Here is a 20,751-nt window from a genome sequence, read left to right on the forward strand (position 1 = left end):
TTTCTTAGCACCTGATACAGTATCCCATATCCGAAACTTTTGGGATCAGATGTGTTTTGGATTTCTGATTTTTTTTTTTATTTTGGAATATTTACATATATATATACACACACATATACACACACACATATATATCTCAAATGAGATATCTTGGGACCCAAGTCTAAACACCAGATTTATTTCCTATATCACTTATACATATAGCCTGAGGATAATTTTATATAATATTTTAAATAATTTTATGCACCAAGAAAAGTGCTATGTTTTGACTGGGATGTGTCACCTGAGCAGCCTGTCACGTGAGGTCAGGTGTGGAGTCTTCTGCTTGCAGCATCATGTTGGGGCTCAAAAGGTTTCACATTTTCAGATTAGGGATGCTCAACCTGTATTTGCAACACATCACGGCAAGTGCAGGAGAAGATATGAACCTGTTTGAGGCATAGATCCTTCCTGGAGAAGGCGTCCTTCTGTTAGAGTGAGACGTGCTACACCACGAATGGAGAGCCGCGTCTGCATCCATGGGGTGTCCATTCCATCTAGAGAGGATTGTAGGAGTTTGTTAGAGGAGGGTTTGCGGGAGGAGTCAGACTCTTCTACTTTCTCCAACACTGTTTACCTGGGAGAATCCAGGTTCCTCTGAATTAGCATCTTTGGAATCTACTTTTTTTTTCTTTTGAGAGTCTCTCTCTGCTGCCCAGACTGGCGTGCAGTGGTGCAATCTTGGCTCACTGCAACCTCCACCTCCGAGGTTCGAGCGATTATCCTGCCTCAGCCTCCTGAGTAGCTGGGATTACAGTCACCTGCCACCATGTATGGCTAATTTATATTTTATATATATATATATATATTTGTAGTGGAGATGGAGTTTCACCATGTTGGCCACACTGGTCTCACACTCCTGACCTCAAGTGATCGGCCCACGTTGGCCTCCCAAAGTGCTGGGATTACAGGCATGAGCCACCGTGCCCAGCCTGGAATTTACACTTTTAAATGTGTTCACTGGGCCATTTTGAAGTAAAGTTTGGGGGCTGCTGTATTAAATTACCAAGACTCCTAAGACAAAAGCACCATTCCTCATCCTGTGCAGGCCAAGACCCTCCTGGCAAGGTGGTCGAGCTGGGAAGGGTGAGGGGGCGGCCCCATTTGTTTCAAGGGTCTGACTTTTCCTGGGAATCCACATCTTCCCAGCCCCACTGCTGTCTCATCCCTGTCCCTAGCTTCTTGGTCTGGGGCCTTTCTTGCCCCATTGGCCTGGCTTTCATTTCCCTGCATTTTGCTGCTTTGAGGACCAAAATCTGTGCTTTTAGTATTGCTACTTTGCCCTTAAGATCTGACAGTGTTTTGGGGCTTGATCCCCCTCTTGCTAATGCTGCAGGTTGTACAGGGTCCATGGGAAGGAAGAGGGTGCCTCAGACAGATCCCAAAGCTGTTGATCTCAGCTTCTCCGCCACCAGCATGTCTGAAACTGGGTCAGCAAAATCCCCAGGCTGCTACTGCTGCTGTGGGGAAGTTGGTGGATGGATGGGTTGGTGAGGTGTAAGAGTGTCTCCAGGAAGTCCCTGGCGACTTGAGTCTCACATTTCATATTTCATACAAACAGCAGTGCCCTGCTGCCTCCCCTCCCTACTCCACGCCTCCATGTGGAGCCCTGGCCAGCAACTTTCCATTGCAGGAAACATCTGCTGGGGAGACCAGGCTCAGCTGGGGGTTACTGGAGGACGGTGGCCGGGACCATCACCCAGATCCTGTAACTTGAAGCATGTACAGGGCCCTGCTCTGCCCGCCCACCCGTTCTGCCCCCCTCCTTCCCTCCCTCTCTGCCACGGGTGACTCTAACAAAGAAGCTGTTTGCTGGTCAGGCGAGCAGAGCAGGGGCTGAGGAAGAGAGTGTGTGTTGGGCTGGAGGTGAGAGCAGGCCCTGTTGCTGCAGCCAGTGGTGGCTGCTCTGCCTGGGTGAGGGCTGTGAGTCATAGCCCAGTGCCTGCCCAGGGTAGAGGTTGATTAAACGTGCCACTCTATGGGACAGACCAGGACTGGGGAGCTGGGCATTCGGTTCCTTTACTGGAGTTTCAGACCAACTGTGAGTCACTGCTGCGTGTGAGTGATTGGCGGGGCTAGACCCTGGACCCGGCTGTGGATCATCGCTGTCCTGCAGAGTCTGCTTGTCTACCCGGGGCCTGCCTCCCAGACCTCCAGCTGGCCCTGGGCACCTGCTGTGCCAGCTGCATCCTCTGGACCCTTGGGGTGACTGTCTGCACTGACCAGGGGGAGGTGCATGACCACACCACCTCTGGGCTACTCTCCGCCCGTGGACCAGCCAAGGAGGACAAAGCAGAGCCCGCCATGGGAGACTGGCCAGCCAGCTTGCCCTGAGAACCGCACCGACCACCTCCTCTCACTTGTGAAGCTTCACGCTGGACACGTAGCTCTAGGAGCAGAAAGGACACTTGTCAGAGTCACACAGGCCCTCTGCCGAGAAACCAGAGGCCGCCCATCCACAGCCAAGCCAGGGGAGACCGACTGTTTTCATCGCGTGGGGACAGGCGGGAGTCAGTGCTGAGGGAGCCAGGCGTCATTGGGAGGGGCAGCCTTGCTGGGCAATGGAATCGCTGACAGAGTCGGGGGTCCTCTGGAGTCTCCTGCTGGAGCAGGAGAGCCAGCTGCTGCAGTGGTACCTGAAGCAGCTTGGCCATGCACCTGCTGCCGCTGAACACCATTGCTGGCACGGATCTGAGGAAATCCCAGCTGTGAGTGTGTGACCCAGTTTCTCTGAGTCTCTGTAGTAGTTCTGCACCCTTGTCATGCCACTTGGCTCTCCTACCCGAAGGCCCCAGATTTGACAATCTTGGAACCAAAATTATTTGACCATTTTAAATTGAACTAGGTGAGCCAGGTCCCATCTTTGGGGTTGCAGGAGGGAGAGGGCTGGGGTCTCTGGCTTCAAGAGGCTGCGTGGTGGCAGGCCCAGCATGCCCACCTGATGTGCCTGCCATCCACACAACAGCCCTGTGGAATAGGCATGTGTTGGTTGGATGAAGGAGTCTCCAGACTGGCTGACTTAGCAGGCCAGGGCTGGATTCACCCACCCCTCTCCCTGCTGCTGCTACAGCTTTGTTTTAAGGAAAGTAGCGGCCCCCTAAATTTGCCTGCGGGTTGGAGACTGTGGTCAAATGCCCTGTACCTCCACTTCTGTGGATACCTGAGCTGTCACTGGATATGCGAGAATCAAGGGGGAGAAGGCACTAGGACAGAAAATTAGAAAGAGGAAGACTTGGGGCTTCGGGGGGTTGGAGGTCTGACATCCAGTTTCACCTGAAGTGTGTTTGGGGTCTCCTGGTCGGCTGCTCCTCAGGCTGACACTGGAATTTTGTAAATACGAAGACCCAGTAGAGGGCTTGGAAGGCTAGTGGGAGCCCCAAAGCAGGTGAACATCTCATTCTCAAGGGAGTGCGCTCTTTTGGGGAAGCCCTTCTGCTTCCTCTTGGCAGGAGGACCAGGAGCAGGTACCCTCCAGAGACAGCACAGAGGAGGGCTCAGACAGCACTGAGTCAGACTGCCTCGCTCGTATTCCACTCCCGAGTTGCTTAACTTCACTGTTTCTCAATTTCCTCAAGTGCAAAATGGGAGAATAAAAATAATCTGGGGTCTGATGCAATGACCCACGCACAGGGCTTACGGCTGTGCTTGGCACGTGATGATAACTCCGTGTGAGCCGCAAGCAGCTCGAGAAGGTCAGTTAGGCATAATGAGAACTCACTGGCGATCAGGGGGTCAAGCTGGGGTTTTCAGTGTGTGGACTCTGTTCTAAGAGGCAAGGGGGCCATCTAGATTCCATATCTCAGCACCAGTTTGAAACTAATCCATGGGCCAGAGGAGTGTTGTTTTCTAAGGTTCAGTTTTGTTTTGTAGCCACAGGCTGCACCGTAGGCTGAGGGTGGGCGGCGCTGTCTCTGAGTAGGTGGCCAGCGCACCGTGGATGGAGTGCGGGTGTCTCCCTGTAGCCGTGCTGGCTCGTCCCAGGTGGTGCGCTTGCTTTCGTCTGTCGTCCCTGGTGCTCCTCCTCTATGGGCACATATTTTCTTTTTAGTTTCTTTTTTCTTCTTTATTTTTTAAATGTAAGATTGTAAGCCCTCAGGTCGGGTGCGGTGGCTCACTCCTGTAATCCCAGCACTTTGGGAGGCTGAGGTGGGTGGATCACTTGAGGTCAGGAGTTTGAGACCAGCCTGGCCAATATGTTGAAACCCTGTCTCTAGTAAAAATATAAAAGTTAGCCAGACGAGGTGGCGCATACCTGTAGTCCCAGCTACTTAGGAGACTGAGGCAGGAGAATTGCTTGAACCTGGGAGGCAGAGGCTGCAGTGAGCCAAGATCACACCACTGCACTCCAGCCTGGGTGACAGAGCGAGACTCTGTCTAAACAAACCAATAAACAAACAAACAAGATTGTAAACCCTCAAAGGGCAGGATTTCTGTGTATTCAGCTGGCTCATGGGATTTCCAAGGAGGATTTGCTAAGGCAGTTTCTGGGTATGAGCCTCTCCGAGGCAGCCGTGTTGCTGGGAGGGAGGTAAGCACAGAACCGGGGGTCATGAGATCTGACACTGACCAGCTGAGGAGCTAGGGCAGGGGGCTTCTCTCTGGCCCTGGTCTCTTCCTCGATGCTGTAAGGATTGGATTAGATAATGTAAGGATGGAGAGGGAAATTGGATGCCTCTCCTGTGCCAGTTGTGTTTTTTAGTTCTCTACCTGTGTGCTTATTGCAGTACTGGTTTTATGTTTTATGTGATTTCTTAGAAAATCATGTCTTTTCCACATAGCCAAGTGCTCACTCTGATAGTCATGACAACACCTTCTTCTGAGAGGTGCTCTGGGCAACATCATGGGGCACTGGGCAGCCTTCTTGGGTCCCTGCTTCACTGTCAAGGTGGTGTTGGCAGAAGGCAGAACAGCAGTAGCTGGCATGGTGGGTCCCAGGAAGCACCCTGGAGGTGTCCCTCCTTCCTTTCTCTTATTGGGGTATAATGAGAGCCCCCCCTTGCTGTGTCTGGCATTTTCTCATTGGTGGAGGCCCTGGCTGCAAGGTGTTTCCCAGCACCAGATTCTCCCCACTGTGTTTCTCCACACGGAGCCCCGTTCCTCAGCCTGGCCTCCTAGGGTCTGTAGGAGGGCAGAGCCTCATCTTTGCTTTTTAAACACACAAGCAAGTGCTCCTCCTCTTGCCCTTCCTTGCTAACCTCACAGAACCAAGTGCGTCTGCTAACCTTGGCCATTGTCACACAGGTGTTAAGCCCCACCTACAAGCAGAGAAATGAAGACTTCAGAAAGCTCTTTAAGCAGCTTCCAGACACGGAGCGCCTCATTGTTGGTGAGTTGGGTGACCTGGGAGGTGATGGGGAGGAAGTCTGGGGAGCCCCCGGTATAGCACTCAGGGTGCTTCTGTCTAGAGCCCTCAAGCCAACCCAAGTAAGCAAGGGAACAGGGAGAGAGGCTGTCCAGAGCCCTGGACCCAGCTGTCAGGGCTCGAGGCTGAGTACCAGGCTTGTGGCAGCCTCGAGAGCCCAACCTGGAGTGAGTCACTGGCACTTTTATCTCTGCAGATGGCCCGGTGGCAGAAGGGGTTAGCATAGTTGTGGATGGGGGAGGGAAGTTAGTTGAATTTTGTTGGTCTTTCCCACCTCTAGCTTCCTTGGCCCACTTTGCCATCACATTTATTTATCTGCCTCTAGGCAGTTGCACGTCACGCCACCTTTATGCTCCTCGTCATGAGATGGTAGGGACTTCCTTAGATGCTAGTTCAAGTGCCTGGCACCCCTTGTCCATGGTGGGCGTTGGGCTCCCCCAGTGCTCGTGGGAGGGATGACATGCCTACTCTGCAGTGGTTTGCTGAAAATGCTTCCTGCCTCTGAGCTCCCCTATCTCCGCTCCTACCACAGATTACTCATGTGCACTCCAAAGAGACATTCTCCTTCAGGGCCGACTCTACCTCTCTGAAAATTGGATCTGCTTCTACAGCAACATCTTCCGCTGGGAAACTCTGGTAAAGACCTGGGCATGCTCCCCTGAGCTGTCTCCTTGGCTGTGGCTGAGCAAGCTGCCCTCGCTTTCTTCCTTTTGCTGACTTCATGCTCTTCCCAAGCCTTTGCGTAATTAACAAAAGCATGCCTGAGTCTTGAAAGATACTCAATTCTAAGTCCCAATAATAAGGTCTCCTCTGCCATGTTTCCCGTTCCTCTCTCCCCTTTGGCTGTGGAAGAGAGGACTGGGAGCATTTGCTTTTGTCAAATGCAGGCAAATATTTGGCATGAGTGACTGCAGGAGGAGGCATAGTCAAGTAGAAAGGGCTTTGGCCTTGGTACTCTGAAGAACCGGCTTGCACAATTTCTGGGTTCTGCAACTAATTAGCAGCGTGATTTTAGGCTAGTCCTTTCTTTGCCTCTGTTTCCTCATTCCATACACTAAGGAAGAGAAAGATTAACTAGATGTTTTTTCGTTTGTTTGTTTTTTTTAGACAGAGTTTCACTCTTGTTGCCCAGGCTGGAGTGCAATGGCAGGATCTTGGCTCCCCGCAACCTCCATCCCCCAGCCCCTGAGTTCAAGCAATTCTCTTGCCTCAGCCTCCTGAGTAGCTGGGATTACAGGCATGCGCCACCAGACCCAGCTAATTTTGTATTTTTTAAGTAGAGACGGGGCTTCTCCATGTTGGTCAGGCTGGTCTTGAACCCCTGACCTTAGGTGATCCACCCGCCTCAGCCTCCCGAAGTGCTGGGTGTACAGATATGAGCCACCACACCTGACCTAACTAGGTGATTTTTATGGTCCCACCCTGCACCAGTATTCTGTGTTTCTGCAAGTGGCAAATAATGGCAGGACCACTGCACATTTAGCAGACTATGTAGAAATTAGAAAGCCCCTTGCCCAAGAATCAAGATACTCATGGCTGTAGACAAGGCTCAGTCCCCACTTTGCTGTCTGCCCACTGTGAAATAAAGGGGTAAACCAGATGATCACCAATGTGGCCTCTTTCAGGGTTATAAATATGTGATCTGATTGTCCCTGTCTACACTGGCGCCCCCTGAACACCGTTTACCTGACTTACTAATGCCCCCCCTTTGCTTGTCACCCATTCTCTGTCCTCTTGGCTGCCAGCTGACAGTCCGTTTGAAAGACATCTGTTCCATGACTAAAGAAAAAACAGCTCGCCTCATTCCCAATGCCATCCAAGTTTGCACTGATTCAGAAAAGGTAAGTGGAGTCTTACTCTGGCCTTTCTAATCCTCCCTTACACCCCCTACTCTTGTATTTCTGCCCTTTCTTGAATTGCATGGATATGGAGGCCAATAGGATAGGGATGAGAGGCGCTAAGGGTGGTGCAGATTCCAGGAACCACCTCCTGGATGGACAGGCTGGGCGAGGCTGAGGAGGGGGAGGATGGAGTAGCCAGACATTGGACCTGGAGCCAGAATACCTGAATTGGAGTCCCTCGACTGTTAGCATGTTGTGTAGTATGTTTGAGCCTAAGTTTTTTCACCTGCAAAATGGAGCCAGCAATACCTATTTAACACAGTCTTGAAATGATATCATATATCTGAAAACACTAAATTGTAAAGCAGTATGTAAATGTTAAGTAGTCATCATTATGTATGAGCTTAGCTGATTGTCTCGAGAGGATGGGGTATCTGATAGAAAATGGATTGTCCTTATCAGTATGGGGAGAATATGTCAGCTAATTTGTCAGGACAGAGCGAACTTTTCACTAGAGCCTGAAGATGAAGAGATCCAAGGCTAGGGGTAGACTGGGTTTCTGCTGAAGGCCGAGTTTACAGTTTGGACTCAGGCAGTTTGGTGGCAAGAGGCAGGAGACTTTGGGGTCAGATAGTGTTTGGTTTGACCTATATTTGTTTGTTTGTTTTTTAAAGTAGATTTATTAAAAAACAATTGAAGGCCTGAGTGATGAGAAGCAAATGGGGCCTCTGGGGGTCCTGTCCTACAGCAGGCCTGACTTTCAGATGACGGTGCTTATAAGGCAGATCAGGGCCTTCCTGGGCTGCGCTAGTTCTTTCCATTTCAGACGCTAGGTTTGGATCCTGGGGCAGCTGCTCAACTCTACCCAACTCTACCATGGCTACTGGGCTTGGAGAATATGTGAATATTAGCTACTTTTACAGTCAAATAGGGATCTTGTAGAAGAAACAGGTAGACAGACCTATCAAAGTCTCTCATTCTGACCCAGCAAGCAGGTGAAGTGACTGTTGGTCCTAGTTCCATTGTATGTTGGGCTGCAGGCCAATTCCAAATAGCCCAACTCCTTTTTTTTTTTTTGAGATGGGGCCTCACTGTATCACCTAGGCTGGTCTCAAACTCCTAGGCTCAAAGATCCTCTAGCCTCAGCCTCCTGAGTAGCTGGGACTACAATGCATGCCACCATGCCTTTTTTCTCCTTTTTTTTTTTTGAGACGGAGTCTGGCTCTGTCACCCAGGCTGGAGTGCAGTGGCGTGATCTCGGCTCACTGCAAGCTCCGCCTCCCGGGTTTATGCCATTCTCCTGCCTCAGCCTCCCGAGTAGCTGGGACTACAGGTGCCCGCCACCTCACCCGGCTAGTTTTTTGTATTTTTTAGTAGAGACGGGGTTTCACCATGTTAGCCAGGATGGTTTTTCTTTTTTTTTAATGAGACAGGCTCTCACTATGTTACCTAGGCTGGTCTCAAGCAACCGTCCTGCCTCAGCCTCCCAAGTAGCTGGGACTACAGGCACAAGCCACTGCACCCAGCTCCAACTCTTTTCTTTATGCAAATACAAAAGGCAAACCTTGGTGCCACACTTAGTCCTTCATAGCAGTCCTGGCTCATCCTCCTAGCCTTTCCCTAGTATTTGCTTCAATGGCTAACTAAGCTGATGGCAGACCTCATCCTGGGGTAATACTCATTCAGGGAAGTAGCAACAAAGGCAGGTGGGGAAAGAGCTCAGGTCAGATTTACATAACATGATGTGTAGCATAACAGGCGCCCATTACATCTCAGCTACTTCTAAAGTTGATCAGAAAGAGGTATGGAGGCATTAAGACCTGAAGCACTGAGTTGGTCCATAACCCTGGGCTTCAGAACAAGGTTTGGTTTTATTTTCTGGCAGAATATTTTTAAATATAAAACAGATAAAACACATCTCAAACCTGCAATCTGCCAGCATGCCTTGTTTCTATAAGATGCATGCTAGACCATGAAACTACATAGCAAAAGGTCTTTAAGAGGATTTGGTTGGGAGAAATAGAACAAGCAGATCTCAGGGAAGCCTAGGCTAGTCCTAAAGCTGAGCTACATCCCTGAACACTAGAGGAGTCCTTGTCTTTTCAGGTCCTCATATGTCTTCTTATTCTCAACATTCCCACTTGAGTCTTCATATTCTTCCTCAGTGTCAGGCTGCCATCATTCTGACACCATCTGCAGTTTCAGTTTGGCCCACAGGGAGGCAGCCTCTTCAATCTGTGTCACCTTAGCAAAGTGAGCAGTGTTCGGGATGCCCAAACACCTTCATGCCATGAGCCTGACGCCATTCAGCAAAGGGCTGCTGGAAGGCTTTGCGTCCTCGGCAGGTGTAGTTTCCACAGTTCTCACAGTTGTAGTTGATACTTAGGCCATGAAGCTTATACGGCCAGTAGGGAATGGGTGTGCCATCCCAGCCAAGTGGCAGGTTTTTTGGGTTTGTAAACGATCTCATTCTCTTCATCTTCACTCTCACTCTCGCTGATTTGCTCTTCTTCCTCTTCTTCTCACTCTTCTCCTGTCCTTTCTTGCTTGCATTGTACATTTTCATGGGTGAGATGTCGCTGTTCCCGGAGAATCTCTACATATTCATAGATCTTCATAGATCTGGGCTTCTAGAAAAGCAGTATCTTTGTCCCTCTCAGTGTCTCACTTGGTGCCCTTTGACTTGGGATTTTTGGCAAACAAAGCGTTTCCAAGTGACTCCAGGGACTTTCCTTGGGTGCTGAATAGTCTCTGGGCTTGCTCTTCTGGGGTCCTGCCACATTTCAGTCCTAAATCTAAGAGAGCAGATTTCAATCTGTCCACACCCGGAGAGGGCAACTCCTCCCAGGAGGAGAGTGCAGAGAGGTCAAGATGGGCTCCAGCGTGCGTCAGGGCACTGCTTGTCTCTGTCGGCCATCCAGGAAGGATCCCATTCTCCCATTTCTTCTCAAATTCAGCCTGAATCTTCCCAGAAAGTTCATTCTGATCTTGGAGAGGCTTCACTCTGTGTGATCGTGAAGGTACTCAAGCAGCATCTCTAGGTATCTCTTAACGCTCTGCATTCTTCCTGTCTTTAGGAATGTCAAATAATTGGTCTAAGATGGATAGGTGTGTGATATAATCCAGCTTCTCAGATGCCTTCAGGTTAATGTACTTGAGGTAACAGTCATGGAGATCGAGGTAATGACCATATCCCTCTTCATCTGTGAACTCCACCCAGTTTTGTGCCTCTTCACTTGGATTCTCTCAAGCCTTCAGGAGCTCCTCAGATTCCACTGACATTGGCACATAGGTCTCATTCGGGTGCTTCTGGTGGAATTCCTTTATTTGCTTGAGTCTGTTATAGAAATCAGCAAACTCACGGGGTCCTGAAATGTCATTGAGCTCCTCCTTTCGTAATCCATCCTTATCATACATATCCCTCAGGTTCCCACTGACCTCCATATACCTACCTTGCATGGCCCGAGTGCAGTGATCAGAATTGGTCTGGTCCCAGAGCATGAACTTCTTAGTGAGCATCTCTTTGGCCATGATGTCCATGAGCCATTCCTTCTTCTCACAATAGCGCCGCTGCTGCTCCAGTATTGTCTCCATCTTCCCTTCACCACGGCCTCTCGTTGTTTTTTGAGGCGTAGTCTCGCTCTGTCACCCAGGCTGGAGTGCAGTAGCGCTATCTTGGCTCACTACAACCTCCGCCTTCTGGTTTCAAGCGATTCTTGTGCCTCAGCCTCCTGAATAGTTGGGATTACAGGCGCCCACCACCACACCTGATTAATTTTTGTATTTTTAGTAGAGGCCGAGTTTCACCATGTTGGCCAGGCTGATCTCGAACTCCTGACCTCAGGTGATCCATCCACCTCAGCCTCCCAAAGTGCTGGGATTACAGGCGTGAGCCACAGCGCCCTGCCCTGTTCAACCTATGTTTTGGACACTAACGAGCTTCTTCATTATAAAGTTGCCTAACCTCCACCAGCCTGTTACCCTTTATTAGTTGTTAGCTTTGTTTATTATCTAAGCCTTTTTGTGTGGTTTAAATGAAATAGCATTTGTGGACCACCTTGTGGTTGGTCAGTAAAATCTTCATTACTTTCTTTCTGTCTGTTTAATGGGTATACTCCACAAGAGCGGGACCTTTCTGTGTTGTTTCTTGTCCCTCACACATGTAGATTAGTGTGTAACACATACTAATGTTTAAATATTTGTTGAATGAATGAAATAGGTCAGCGGATCAGTAGGTTGTGGGTTTGTCTTGTCCTTCCATTTAGGCTAGTTCATAGCTCACCCCTTACCCGGTTCCAGTAGGTAGGTGAGGGACATTTCTTATGGAGATGAGAATTTTAAAACAGGGAGAAAAGCACTGAGGAAAGTGTGGGTAAGAATGGAAGGACTTTGTCACGCTGGGAACTTAATAGTACCAGGTACCCAGGCCTCTGGTGTGCTGACTCCATCTCTGAAGCAGATGTGTGTGATCACAGGTAACTGAGAGTCATTAGTGTTTGAGGATGAAGTCAGTATCTTTTCTTAAAGGAAGGAGGACCGTGTCTCTCTTAATGATATTGTAATTCAACAGATATTGATTGTTATTTTTTTTTCCAATCTAGCACTTCTTCACTTCGTTTGGGGCCCGGGATAGGACGTATATGATGATGTTCCGGCTCTGGCAAAATGCTCTCCTTGAAAAGGTAAGTACTGCCGAGTTTGCTTTTACTGTGGGACTGGCTATCTCTAGAGAAACCCGTGTCTCCTCAGGGTTCTGGGAATCCCCCACTGATAGTATTCTCCCACTGATAGTATTGACCTGAGTCCTGAGAGTCGCATGTAATCTCCCATGAATGGCCTCAACACCTCCAGGATTAAGGCACTCATTATCTTCAGGCACTTCAGTTCCACTGCTTTGAAATGTCCCAGGATTTTCTCTAATCAGTTATGGTAATGCGTGCAGCCATGAAGAAAGAAGTCCTTAAATTCACAGACCCCCAGAAATAGGAGGCACAGCAGGATGAGAGGGCCACCAGGGAAGCTCCAGGGTCGGTCAGGAGATAGAACGGGAAAGGGGAAGAAGTGGACAGAGCCTTTAGTGTAGTTTTGCAGGAAGGAGCCGGGGAGGCAGGGCAAGCAGGCCAAGCAGGTCTAGGATTGGCTAGTTTGAATTATTTCAGCAGGCTGCAGGTGCCTCAGGTTGCCTGGAAGCTCGGACGCTATAATAGATAATGGGGAGGGTGGGAATATGAGCCTTGGATGGGCTGGCTGCGTATGAAAGGCCCACTCCTGGATGAGTTGTTTCCTGTCTCTTGAAGTTAGCTAACCCTGATGGGTCCCTCCCCAGTCAACAAGGCCCCAGCTGCCACAACATAAAGTACAAAAAAATGTAGTTAACACAGCCACCACGAATTGACTAGTTGAGTGTTTAAATGAAACTATGAAGAGACACAATGGAAGGCACCCCTTCATGCAGTGAGCTGTGATTGCGCCACTGCATTCCAGCCTGGATCACAGAGCAAGATCTGTTTCAATTAAAAAAAAAAAAAAGGTCCCACTCAGATGCAGCTGGATGTTGAGAAACTGTCTCCAAGCCAGAGAAAGAGATATAGGAGAAAATGCACACACACACACATGCACACATATAATGTTTCCCCCAGGATTAATTTTTATGTGTGCGTATTTATGTGTGTGTGTGTATATATATGTGTGTGTGTGTGTGTATATATATGATTGACATGTGTGTATTTAAATATATACATATATTGGCCTTGATTCTGGCCCAAGCAAAAGGCCACGTAAGAAAATTGCGTGGATTTATTATTTAGAGTTTCTTCTATTCTGAGAGTCTGTACCCCTAGTATCACTCCTGATAACTTTTTTGAGCTGTGGTCCTCTGCCTTCACTTACCATCAGTACTAGTAAAATGACCATGTGTTTTAGTCTCCACTGGCAGGTTTGAGTTTTCAGCTCACAGCTGCTGTCGTTTTTAAATAAGACACGGGGTCATTCCTATACTTTGCAAATGCCCTCACAAATAATTGTAGAACTTGGGCCTGCTGAAGAGGGTCTGCTAATTGTGCTTGTCCTGATCGTGGTTGGCCAAGGCAAGCTGGGTGGCATTGGTCAGGGAAGGCTGCAGACAGCAGGCAAAGAGTGGAGCAGGGCAGGACATGGTTTGGCAGAGAGGCAGGTGTGTCCCAGGCAGGGTGAATGTTGCACATAAAGGCCAGGGATAGGAGGGGGAGGTCCAGGAGAGAAGGAGGTGATACCTCCCTCAGGCACTGTGAGGGCCAGCGTAGAGAGCTGCCACCCCTAACCCCGCCAGCCTAGAGGCAGGGCCCCAATTCTGCCATTCCAAGCACTTTAGTCAGAAAGCTGGAATCCAAGCTCAATATACTCTGCCACCTGCCTGCTTCTTAAACCATACCTGAAACCGTGGGCTTGGGAGCTCTCAAATTCTTTAGGAAGTCTATTGGTGCAAACATTTTTGAAATAGGATTTTTTTTTTTTAAGATAATGATTGCTTCTGTTTTTCTTCATGCCCTTGCCCTCTCTTCCACACACTTATCCCTGTCACCTTCTCCCCTTCCTCCCAGTCTGAGACTCATTCATGGTCTCTGCCTCTGATCTTAGTTCTTTGACATCCCGTTGCCTCTCTTTGGAGACTCTGAACCCAATGAGAACAAACTTTTCTTAGGGCAGTGTTTTTTGGGAGGACACATAGGCACCCAGTGAAATAAGAAAACACTGGAACTGATGCTTAGAACTGCAGGCAAACAGATTCCACCTCAGGCTGGGTGTCACGAGGTTAGGTGAGATGACCTGTAAGGTTCCTAAAACTGTGGGAACGTAAGACTCTACCCAAAGGAACTGTCCAGCTGTGGAATGGGCCACCTTTGAGGTTGAACCTCATTCTTGGAAGTGATCCAGTAGGGTCTGTAAGGCCACAGTTAATATAAGAGGAGATGTCTGTGCAGTGTGGTGGGACACTGGGTCAGTGGACCTCTGGGCATTCATTCAGAGCGCTAATCAGAAGCTCTGGGATCGCCTTGGCCCCAGAGTCACATGGGTTTATGCCACTCAGTGCTGGACCTTTTCCATGAGAGCAAAAGGTGAGACAGTTACCGTCCTCTGGGAGCCAGTCGGTCACGTTCTACAAACCTCTGTTGAGGGATCGGACACCGAAAGGCCAGTTCCTGGTTTTGTTGAAGTCCACCTTCCTAGGCAGCAGACTGGTGTCCTGCTGAGACCCCCAAGGCAGACGGAAGTGGTTGCTGGCCTCTCGTTCAGCTAAGGAGAGAGGAGTTTCTCCTCCTCTCCAGGGGAACCAGCCAGGCTCAGTGCCTCTGTGCAGAGTGGGGGACCTGAGGAGGAAGGCTCAGTCGTTCCTTTTCTCCCCTGAAGCCTCTGTGTCCCAAGGAGCTCTGGCACTTTGTTCACCAGTGCTATGGGAACGAACTGGGCCTGACCAGTGATGACGAGGACTACGTGCCCCCTGATGACGACTTCAACACAATGGGGTGAGTGAGGCCGAGGGCGGCTGCCCAGAGCAGCCATGCAGATGCCTGCGGGAAGAACCTGCCAGGCAGAGGGAACAGCACGCATGCCTGTGCAGCCGTGGAATGAACCATGGAATGAACGAGGGAAAGTGGTCACAGGTCAGGGAGCTTGAGGGGGCAGAGCCCAAGGGCCTGGCCAACTTTATGGTTGGCTTTTACTAAAAGTGGGATGGGAAAGTTTGGCTTAGGTAATTGCTAAGGTCTGATTTAACATTTCAGCAGGATCACTCTGGCCTCTGCACTGAGAATACATTGAAGGGGAACCAGGGCAGAGGCAGGGAAACCCATTAAGAGGCCGTTGAGTAATTTAGGTAGTTAAATGAGGGATGGTGGTGGTTTGGAGGAGAAATGGCAATAAGTGTTTAGTTCCTGAATAGATTTTGAAGGATATGTTGATGTAACAGAAAAGAACCAAAGGTAGCTTTTAGACTTTTTTGGTTTTACTGCCTAGAAGGATGGCATTGTTGCAGACAGAGATGGACAATACTGTAGGCAGAGCAGGTTTCACGGGGAAGATCAGGAGGGCAGTTTCAGGCAAGTTGAGATTGAGATGCCTGTTAGCCAAATGGAGATGTCAAGTGGGCATTTAGGTATGGAGTGTGAAGGTCACAGGGAAGCCTGGGCTGAGGCCATAAACGCAGCAATTATTGGTGGATAGTCATGAGATTAGCTGAAATTTCAAGTGACTCGGTGAACATAAAAAGAAGTTCAAGGACTCCCTGGGAGCACTCAACGAGGGGAAGAAGCAGCTGAAGAGAGCTTGAAAGCACATGCGGGCCCTAGGAAGGTTTCCTGTCCTGGGAGCCAAGGGAAGGAAGTGAAGCAGAAGGTATTGTCACTGTGTCACATGCTGTTGATAGGTTAAGGAAGATGGGAAGATGTGCCCGTAGACTGGCACAAAGCATGCTTGAGAGTGGAAGGGTAGCTAGCTGCAGGCTTGGTGGTGGTGCCAGAGGCATACACAGGCAAAAGGCAAGAAAAGAGCATTGAATGTCTATTGTGCTTAGGTCTGGGCTCAGTCAAAATAATAGTCTTGTCGCTTAACCTCTATGAATACCTATCTGGTTATCTCTAAAATGCACATAATGATTTCCAGAGAGTTGCCAAGCATCTGGATTTGATAAGTACAGGTCAGATGAGGATGATGATGATAGGGTGATGATTGCTGTCTTGGAGGAGGCAACGGCAGCATCCCTGAAGTGTTCCTAGACGGGCACCTACCTTCATCTCAAGGAGGTTTTCTTTCTAGGTGTGTAATGCAGGGAAGTTTTCTAGTTGTCATCCAGAATTTGGGCAGTGCCACTGAAGGAGCGCTCGTGTCCAGAGTCCTGTCTTAGTCACTGTTTGGGAAATAAAATGCATGCTCAGAACCCAGAGATTTGATTCAGAGGCTTAAAATGGAATGGGCACCCACGGGAAAAAATAGCTTAAGACAAATAATCCTTTCATTGAGGTAGGGATAACTCTAAGGAGGCTGCCTAGAAAAGGTGAGTTCGCAGCCAGAAATTTTACATGGGGGGCAGGGAGGGGTGGGGTGGGATGTGAAGGAGATTTCAGGAGAGCAATGGGGTAAGCGGGGGAGTTTTGGTTAGAGGAAGATCATATACAAAGTGAAGAAGCAGGAGATCTCATAGATTTGGATGAATTGAAAGGTCTGAGATTCTTAGAATAGTTGGCTGTGTTGAACCACCGAGGTTAACGTGGACTCACTGGTGTCTTCTCTCAGATACTGTGAAGAGATCCCTGTGGAAGAGAATGAAGTGAATGACAGCTCATCCAAGAGCAGCATAGAGACCAAGCCAGACGCCAGTCCACAGCTGCCCAAGAAATCCATCACCAACAGCACACTGACATCCACGGGGAGCAGTGAGGCCCCCGTCTCGGTATGGGCAGTCAGCCTTTGGCTTCTACCCCCAGTCCTGTGGCCAGCATTCCCTAGCATAGTTCACTGGGAACCCAATCTGGGGAGCAGGTAGAGAGGAGATTGGTTACATTGTGGTCAGTTTCTTCAAGGAGGCATTCTGGAGCAGATAGGCTCTCTGCATTCTAGTGGCGTAGCCCGGGGTCCAGAGCTGGGGCTAGGTGCCTGGGGTACAAGATTGGGTTTGACTTCTGAGCAGATGAAAACCATTTCAAGTCCGCTGTGCGGGCTTTGCTTTGGCTGGACTGCTGCTGATCAGCCCTTCTGGTAGAGAACAATCCCAGGTGTTTTTTCACTGCCTTGATCTGACGTCAAAGTCATGCATGAATATAGAACTGTAGAACAATTCATTGTTTATCCACTCATTTGGTTGATATTTATTGAGTATACGTATTGTGGCTTGTTTCTCCACTGTGGTAGACTTTGTGGAAGCCATAAAAATGTGTAAGAGGACCTCTGTCCTCTGAGACTCTGTTATAGAGGAGGTAGAACCTTGTTGAGGAAAGAGGGTCAGGGCGTGTGCTGGCAGGCAGGAGAACAGGTTGGGTTCTTCAGGAAAGGACTCCCTCCAAAGGGAACCTTGTGTTTCAGTAGGCTGTAAGTCAGACCAGCTGCCCTTAGAATGAAAACGTTATTCATTGGATGCCTGGTCTTTATTTTTCCATCTCTGAGGTTATCTTTAAAATGTAAAGAGTTGTATCAATTCCCTTCCAGGGCTAAGGAGAGAATGAGTTTTAAAAAATGCTTATGAAGCCTTTCGAGCTTCTTAGGATAAACAGGTACTACCTGGAGGCAGGCTGACCCTGTTGCAGGATGGTGCAGGTGCGGCTCCAGGAAAGGGCCTGGCCCTGTGGGGACCAGCTTGTTGTGCTGTTGGAATGGCGAGCGTGAGAAGTGCAGTCAGTAGTCCTTGTACGGTGTTTGCCCATCCTCTGTGGCAGCTCTGGGGAAGGGCTTTGGAGCCTGACTGACTTCGCTCCTGAGCAGCTGAGCTGGGAGTGTGAGAGCTGCCAAGGCTGGATCCCTAATCTCCTCTCGGAGAGTGGATCCAGACCAGGTTTCTCTGGTGGGTGACTCCTCTGTCTTGGCTGCAGTTTGATGGGCTGCCCCTGGAGGAGGAGGCGCTGGAGGGAGACGGGTCCCTGGAGAAGGAGCTCGCCATTGACAACATCATGGGGGAGAAGATTGAGATGATCGCTCCTGTGAACTCCCCTTCACTGGACTTCAATGACAATGAGGACATCCCCACTGAGCTCAGTGACTCTTCTGACACACACGATGAAGGTGGGCGTTTGAAAACGGGTCAGGAGTGGCCCTTTCTCTATTTTGAAGGCTAAAAGGAGATCTCTATGTGGGGACTGGAGTTACTCTCTAGGCTCCTGGTGGAAAGATGGGAGCAGGGCTTCCTTAACAAAAGGCACCTGTGTTATTAGTCTACATCCCTGTTTTCAGTTATTTGCTGTAGGAGCCTCTCGTAGATAATGCTTTGTTCTGTCATTTAGTCTTGTCACTAAATTTACCCCCTGTTGACATTGGCTTGCCTTGTGGCCCCTACCCGCAAAGACGTGCAAGGCTAGGCAATGTGTATAAGCCACAAGGAAGGCACCAGTCAGCTGCTCCCTGGAAATAATTAGATTTTAACAGAAACAGCCTGATGATAGTTGCAAAACTTGTTAATGCAAGTTTTGCAGCATGGGGTGTTTAGGCCCAGCTAGAAGAAAAGGTGTTGCTGAGTCAAATAGGGTTTGGAGACTCCCTTGTTTCTCTGATTTTTGTAAGCAGGTAGCTTCTAACTTCATGCCTGCGTAGGATTAGCTTCTAGGACCTCCCTTGGGCACATGCTGCTTCTTACCTTCCGTGGAGAGAAGCCAAATTCTCAGCATTCAAGAAATCAATTGATGGGTTTCCTCCACTGAATGAGTGGTCTGTTATGACTAGTGAGCGTATGAACACAGTGCTCCCTTGTGAATCTATGGACACCTCTCCTAGGGGCCACCTGCAGTGGTTTTCTAGCCTTTGGTTGGTTTACCCACCCCCATGCAGAGTCCAGGGTCAGCACAAATGACTGCATGGGTTGGGTGCTGCCTAGTTCCGGGGTGCCATTCACATAAACGAAGGTGTGAATACCCCCTGTGCTGCGCTTGTGCAGTACCCATCTGTGCAGTCGTAGGACTTGACCCTACAGGGTACTTCAGAGTTCTCTGGTTTCCTCAGGGTCCTAGGGGTGCCAGAAAGGTCAGCCTCCTGAGATCACATACCCACCCACGCAGGTGCAGTAATTAGTGACTGAGGGGTGCCAAGGGCTCGGGTGGAGCACTGAGGCTTTAGCAGCTCACCTGTATCCTCAGATGCATTCTCCTGTAGCAGCTGGAAAATTCAGATTACAGGTGAAATTCCCTGGCTGGTGATATTCTGTATATGGACCACTGATGTGCCGGGAGGGCTCTGCATCCCTGAGACTGAAGGCAGCTCCACTTTTGGAGCCCTCCCACACCTTGCTCTGTGCGCCTCTCTTTCTGGTTTGAATTCTTATTTTGCTATATGATGAAGCTGTAATCCTAAGTTTAAAAGGGGGAGTAGGTATTGACTTCATGGTAGAAATAGGCTGCCTTACAGAAGTGTAGTTAGGAATCATAGCCTATTGGGCCAGCCCCAGCCTTAGCAGCAGTTCTGTACACTGATACTTCCAGATTAGTCTATGTTCCCTCAAACACACCTATGCCATGGGTCACAACTACAATTTGTTGTTGATTGGAGTTGACTTGCAGACTCTCAAAACCCCATTCTTTGGATTTAGGCAACTTCGAGAAGTAGTCATTTATTTGAATTTTAGTCTAAGATCAACTGAATTAGGGAGGTTTGAAAGTGTAAAAGCAAATCGTACATTCCCAAACACTTTGTAGAGAAGGAATGGGCAGAGTGTCAACTAAAGGAAATGGTGTGCATCCCAGCAAAGGAAAGAGTTTGAAAGCAAAGTCATAAACCGTGCCCATGAGCTCAGCTATCCTACTCTGTGGTCTCTCCATACCCTTGGTGGCTGTGCCCATGTTAGCCAGAGACGTAAGTTGGAGGATGTTCCTGGGGCCTCCTGCCCCTCCACTGTCACTGTCTACTTCCTGATTCTCTCTTCTGTGCAGGGGAGGTCCAGGCCTTCTATGAGGACCTGAGTGGCCGGCAGTACGTGAATGAAGTCTTCAACTTCAGCGTGGACAAGCTCTATGACCTTCTCTTCACCAACTCACCCTTCCAGCGGGACTTCATGGAGCAGCGGCGCTTCTCTGGTCCGTTCTGCTGGGACTGTACCCCCCACTCCTCCCTCTTCGTCCTCGCTTCTTCCTTCTCTACGTTTGCTTCCTTCCCTTCCCTGTTCCTCTTCCCACACACCCTCCTTCCCTCGGCCACTTGAGGGCCCAAACACCCTCTCTCCAGCCTTCTGTGGTGTGGGAGCTCCCTCAGGCCCTGTTGCCCTCCCTTTTCACCAGCACTGCAGCTTCACCCTTGCCCACTGCATACCAGGCGCTCGATGCCAGCCCCTAAGACCTGTCCTGTCCCTGCCCTCACAGGGCTCACCGTCTAGCAAAGCACAGCGGCTCTCCCTCGCTGGCAGCACCCACTCTATGCCATGCTTGTGATGTTATCTCATTCAGACCTCATAGCTACCCTGTGTGTGGACACCGATGAGGCTGCTGGAACTCAAACTGTTAGTGCTTGCTTGACCTCATGCAGCTAAGAAGGAGCTAGGCCGGGCCTCACATCTGGGATCTGGGGTTCATGCTTTGACCGTCTGTGCTTCTGCCTCCTCCCCTTCCCCCAAACTCTTCCCACAGCAGGGACCTGTAAGCATCCAGCTATTACAAAGCATTTGGGCATCAGCGAGCCTGTGTGCCAAGAGGAGAGGGCATGCTGAGGGCACGGGGAGGTTATGGCTTAGAGGAGAGGACTTGTTCCCAAGGGACCCTAGGCCTTCGCCACAGTAACGCCAGTGTTGCCAGTACCCCCGTAGGTGGCCCCAAGACCTCCTGTCCCAGCCCCAGGAACAATCAGCAT

At 49.7% G+C, this 20,751-nt stretch overlaps 1 protein-coding gene and 1 pseudogene across 4 annotated transcripts in view; one reads left to right on the plus strand and one right to left on the minus strand.

The window, feature by feature from the left end:
• GRAMD1B (GRAM domain containing 1B) overlaps positions 1-20,751 on the plus strand; it is a 99,243-nt gene that overhangs the window by 64,297 nt on the left and 14,195 nt on the right. For all 4 annotated transcript variants that reach the window (XM_011927000.1, XM_011927001.1, XM_011926999.1 and 1 more), the window contains 8 exons: positions 5,281-5,365; positions 5,934-6,037; positions 7,147-7,242; positions 11,844-11,924; positions 14,629-14,744; positions 16,510-16,666; positions 17,799-17,988; positions 19,842-19,985. In XM_011927000.1, the coding sequence (XP_011782390.1) occupies positions 5,281-5,365; positions 5,934-6,037; positions 7,147-7,242; positions 11,844-11,924; positions 14,629-14,744; positions 16,510-16,666; positions 17,799-17,988; positions 19,842-19,985 (973 nt within the window). The remainder of the gene's footprint in view (positions 1-5,280; positions 5,366-5,933; positions 6,038-7,146; positions 7,243-11,843; positions 11,925-14,628; positions 14,745-16,509; positions 16,667-17,798; positions 17,989-19,841; positions 19,986-20,751) is intronic.
• LOC105501158 lies at positions 9,325-10,836 on the minus strand (annotated as a pseudogene).

Source organism: Colobus angolensis, unplaced genomic scaffold (genome assembly GCF_000951035.1).
Source record: "Colobus angolensis palliatus isolate OR3802 unplaced genomic scaffold, Cang.pa_1.0 Scaffold7, whole genome shotgun sequence".
Lineage (NCBI taxonomy): Eukaryota > Metazoa > Chordata > Mammalia > Primates > Cercopithecidae > Colobus > Colobus angolensis.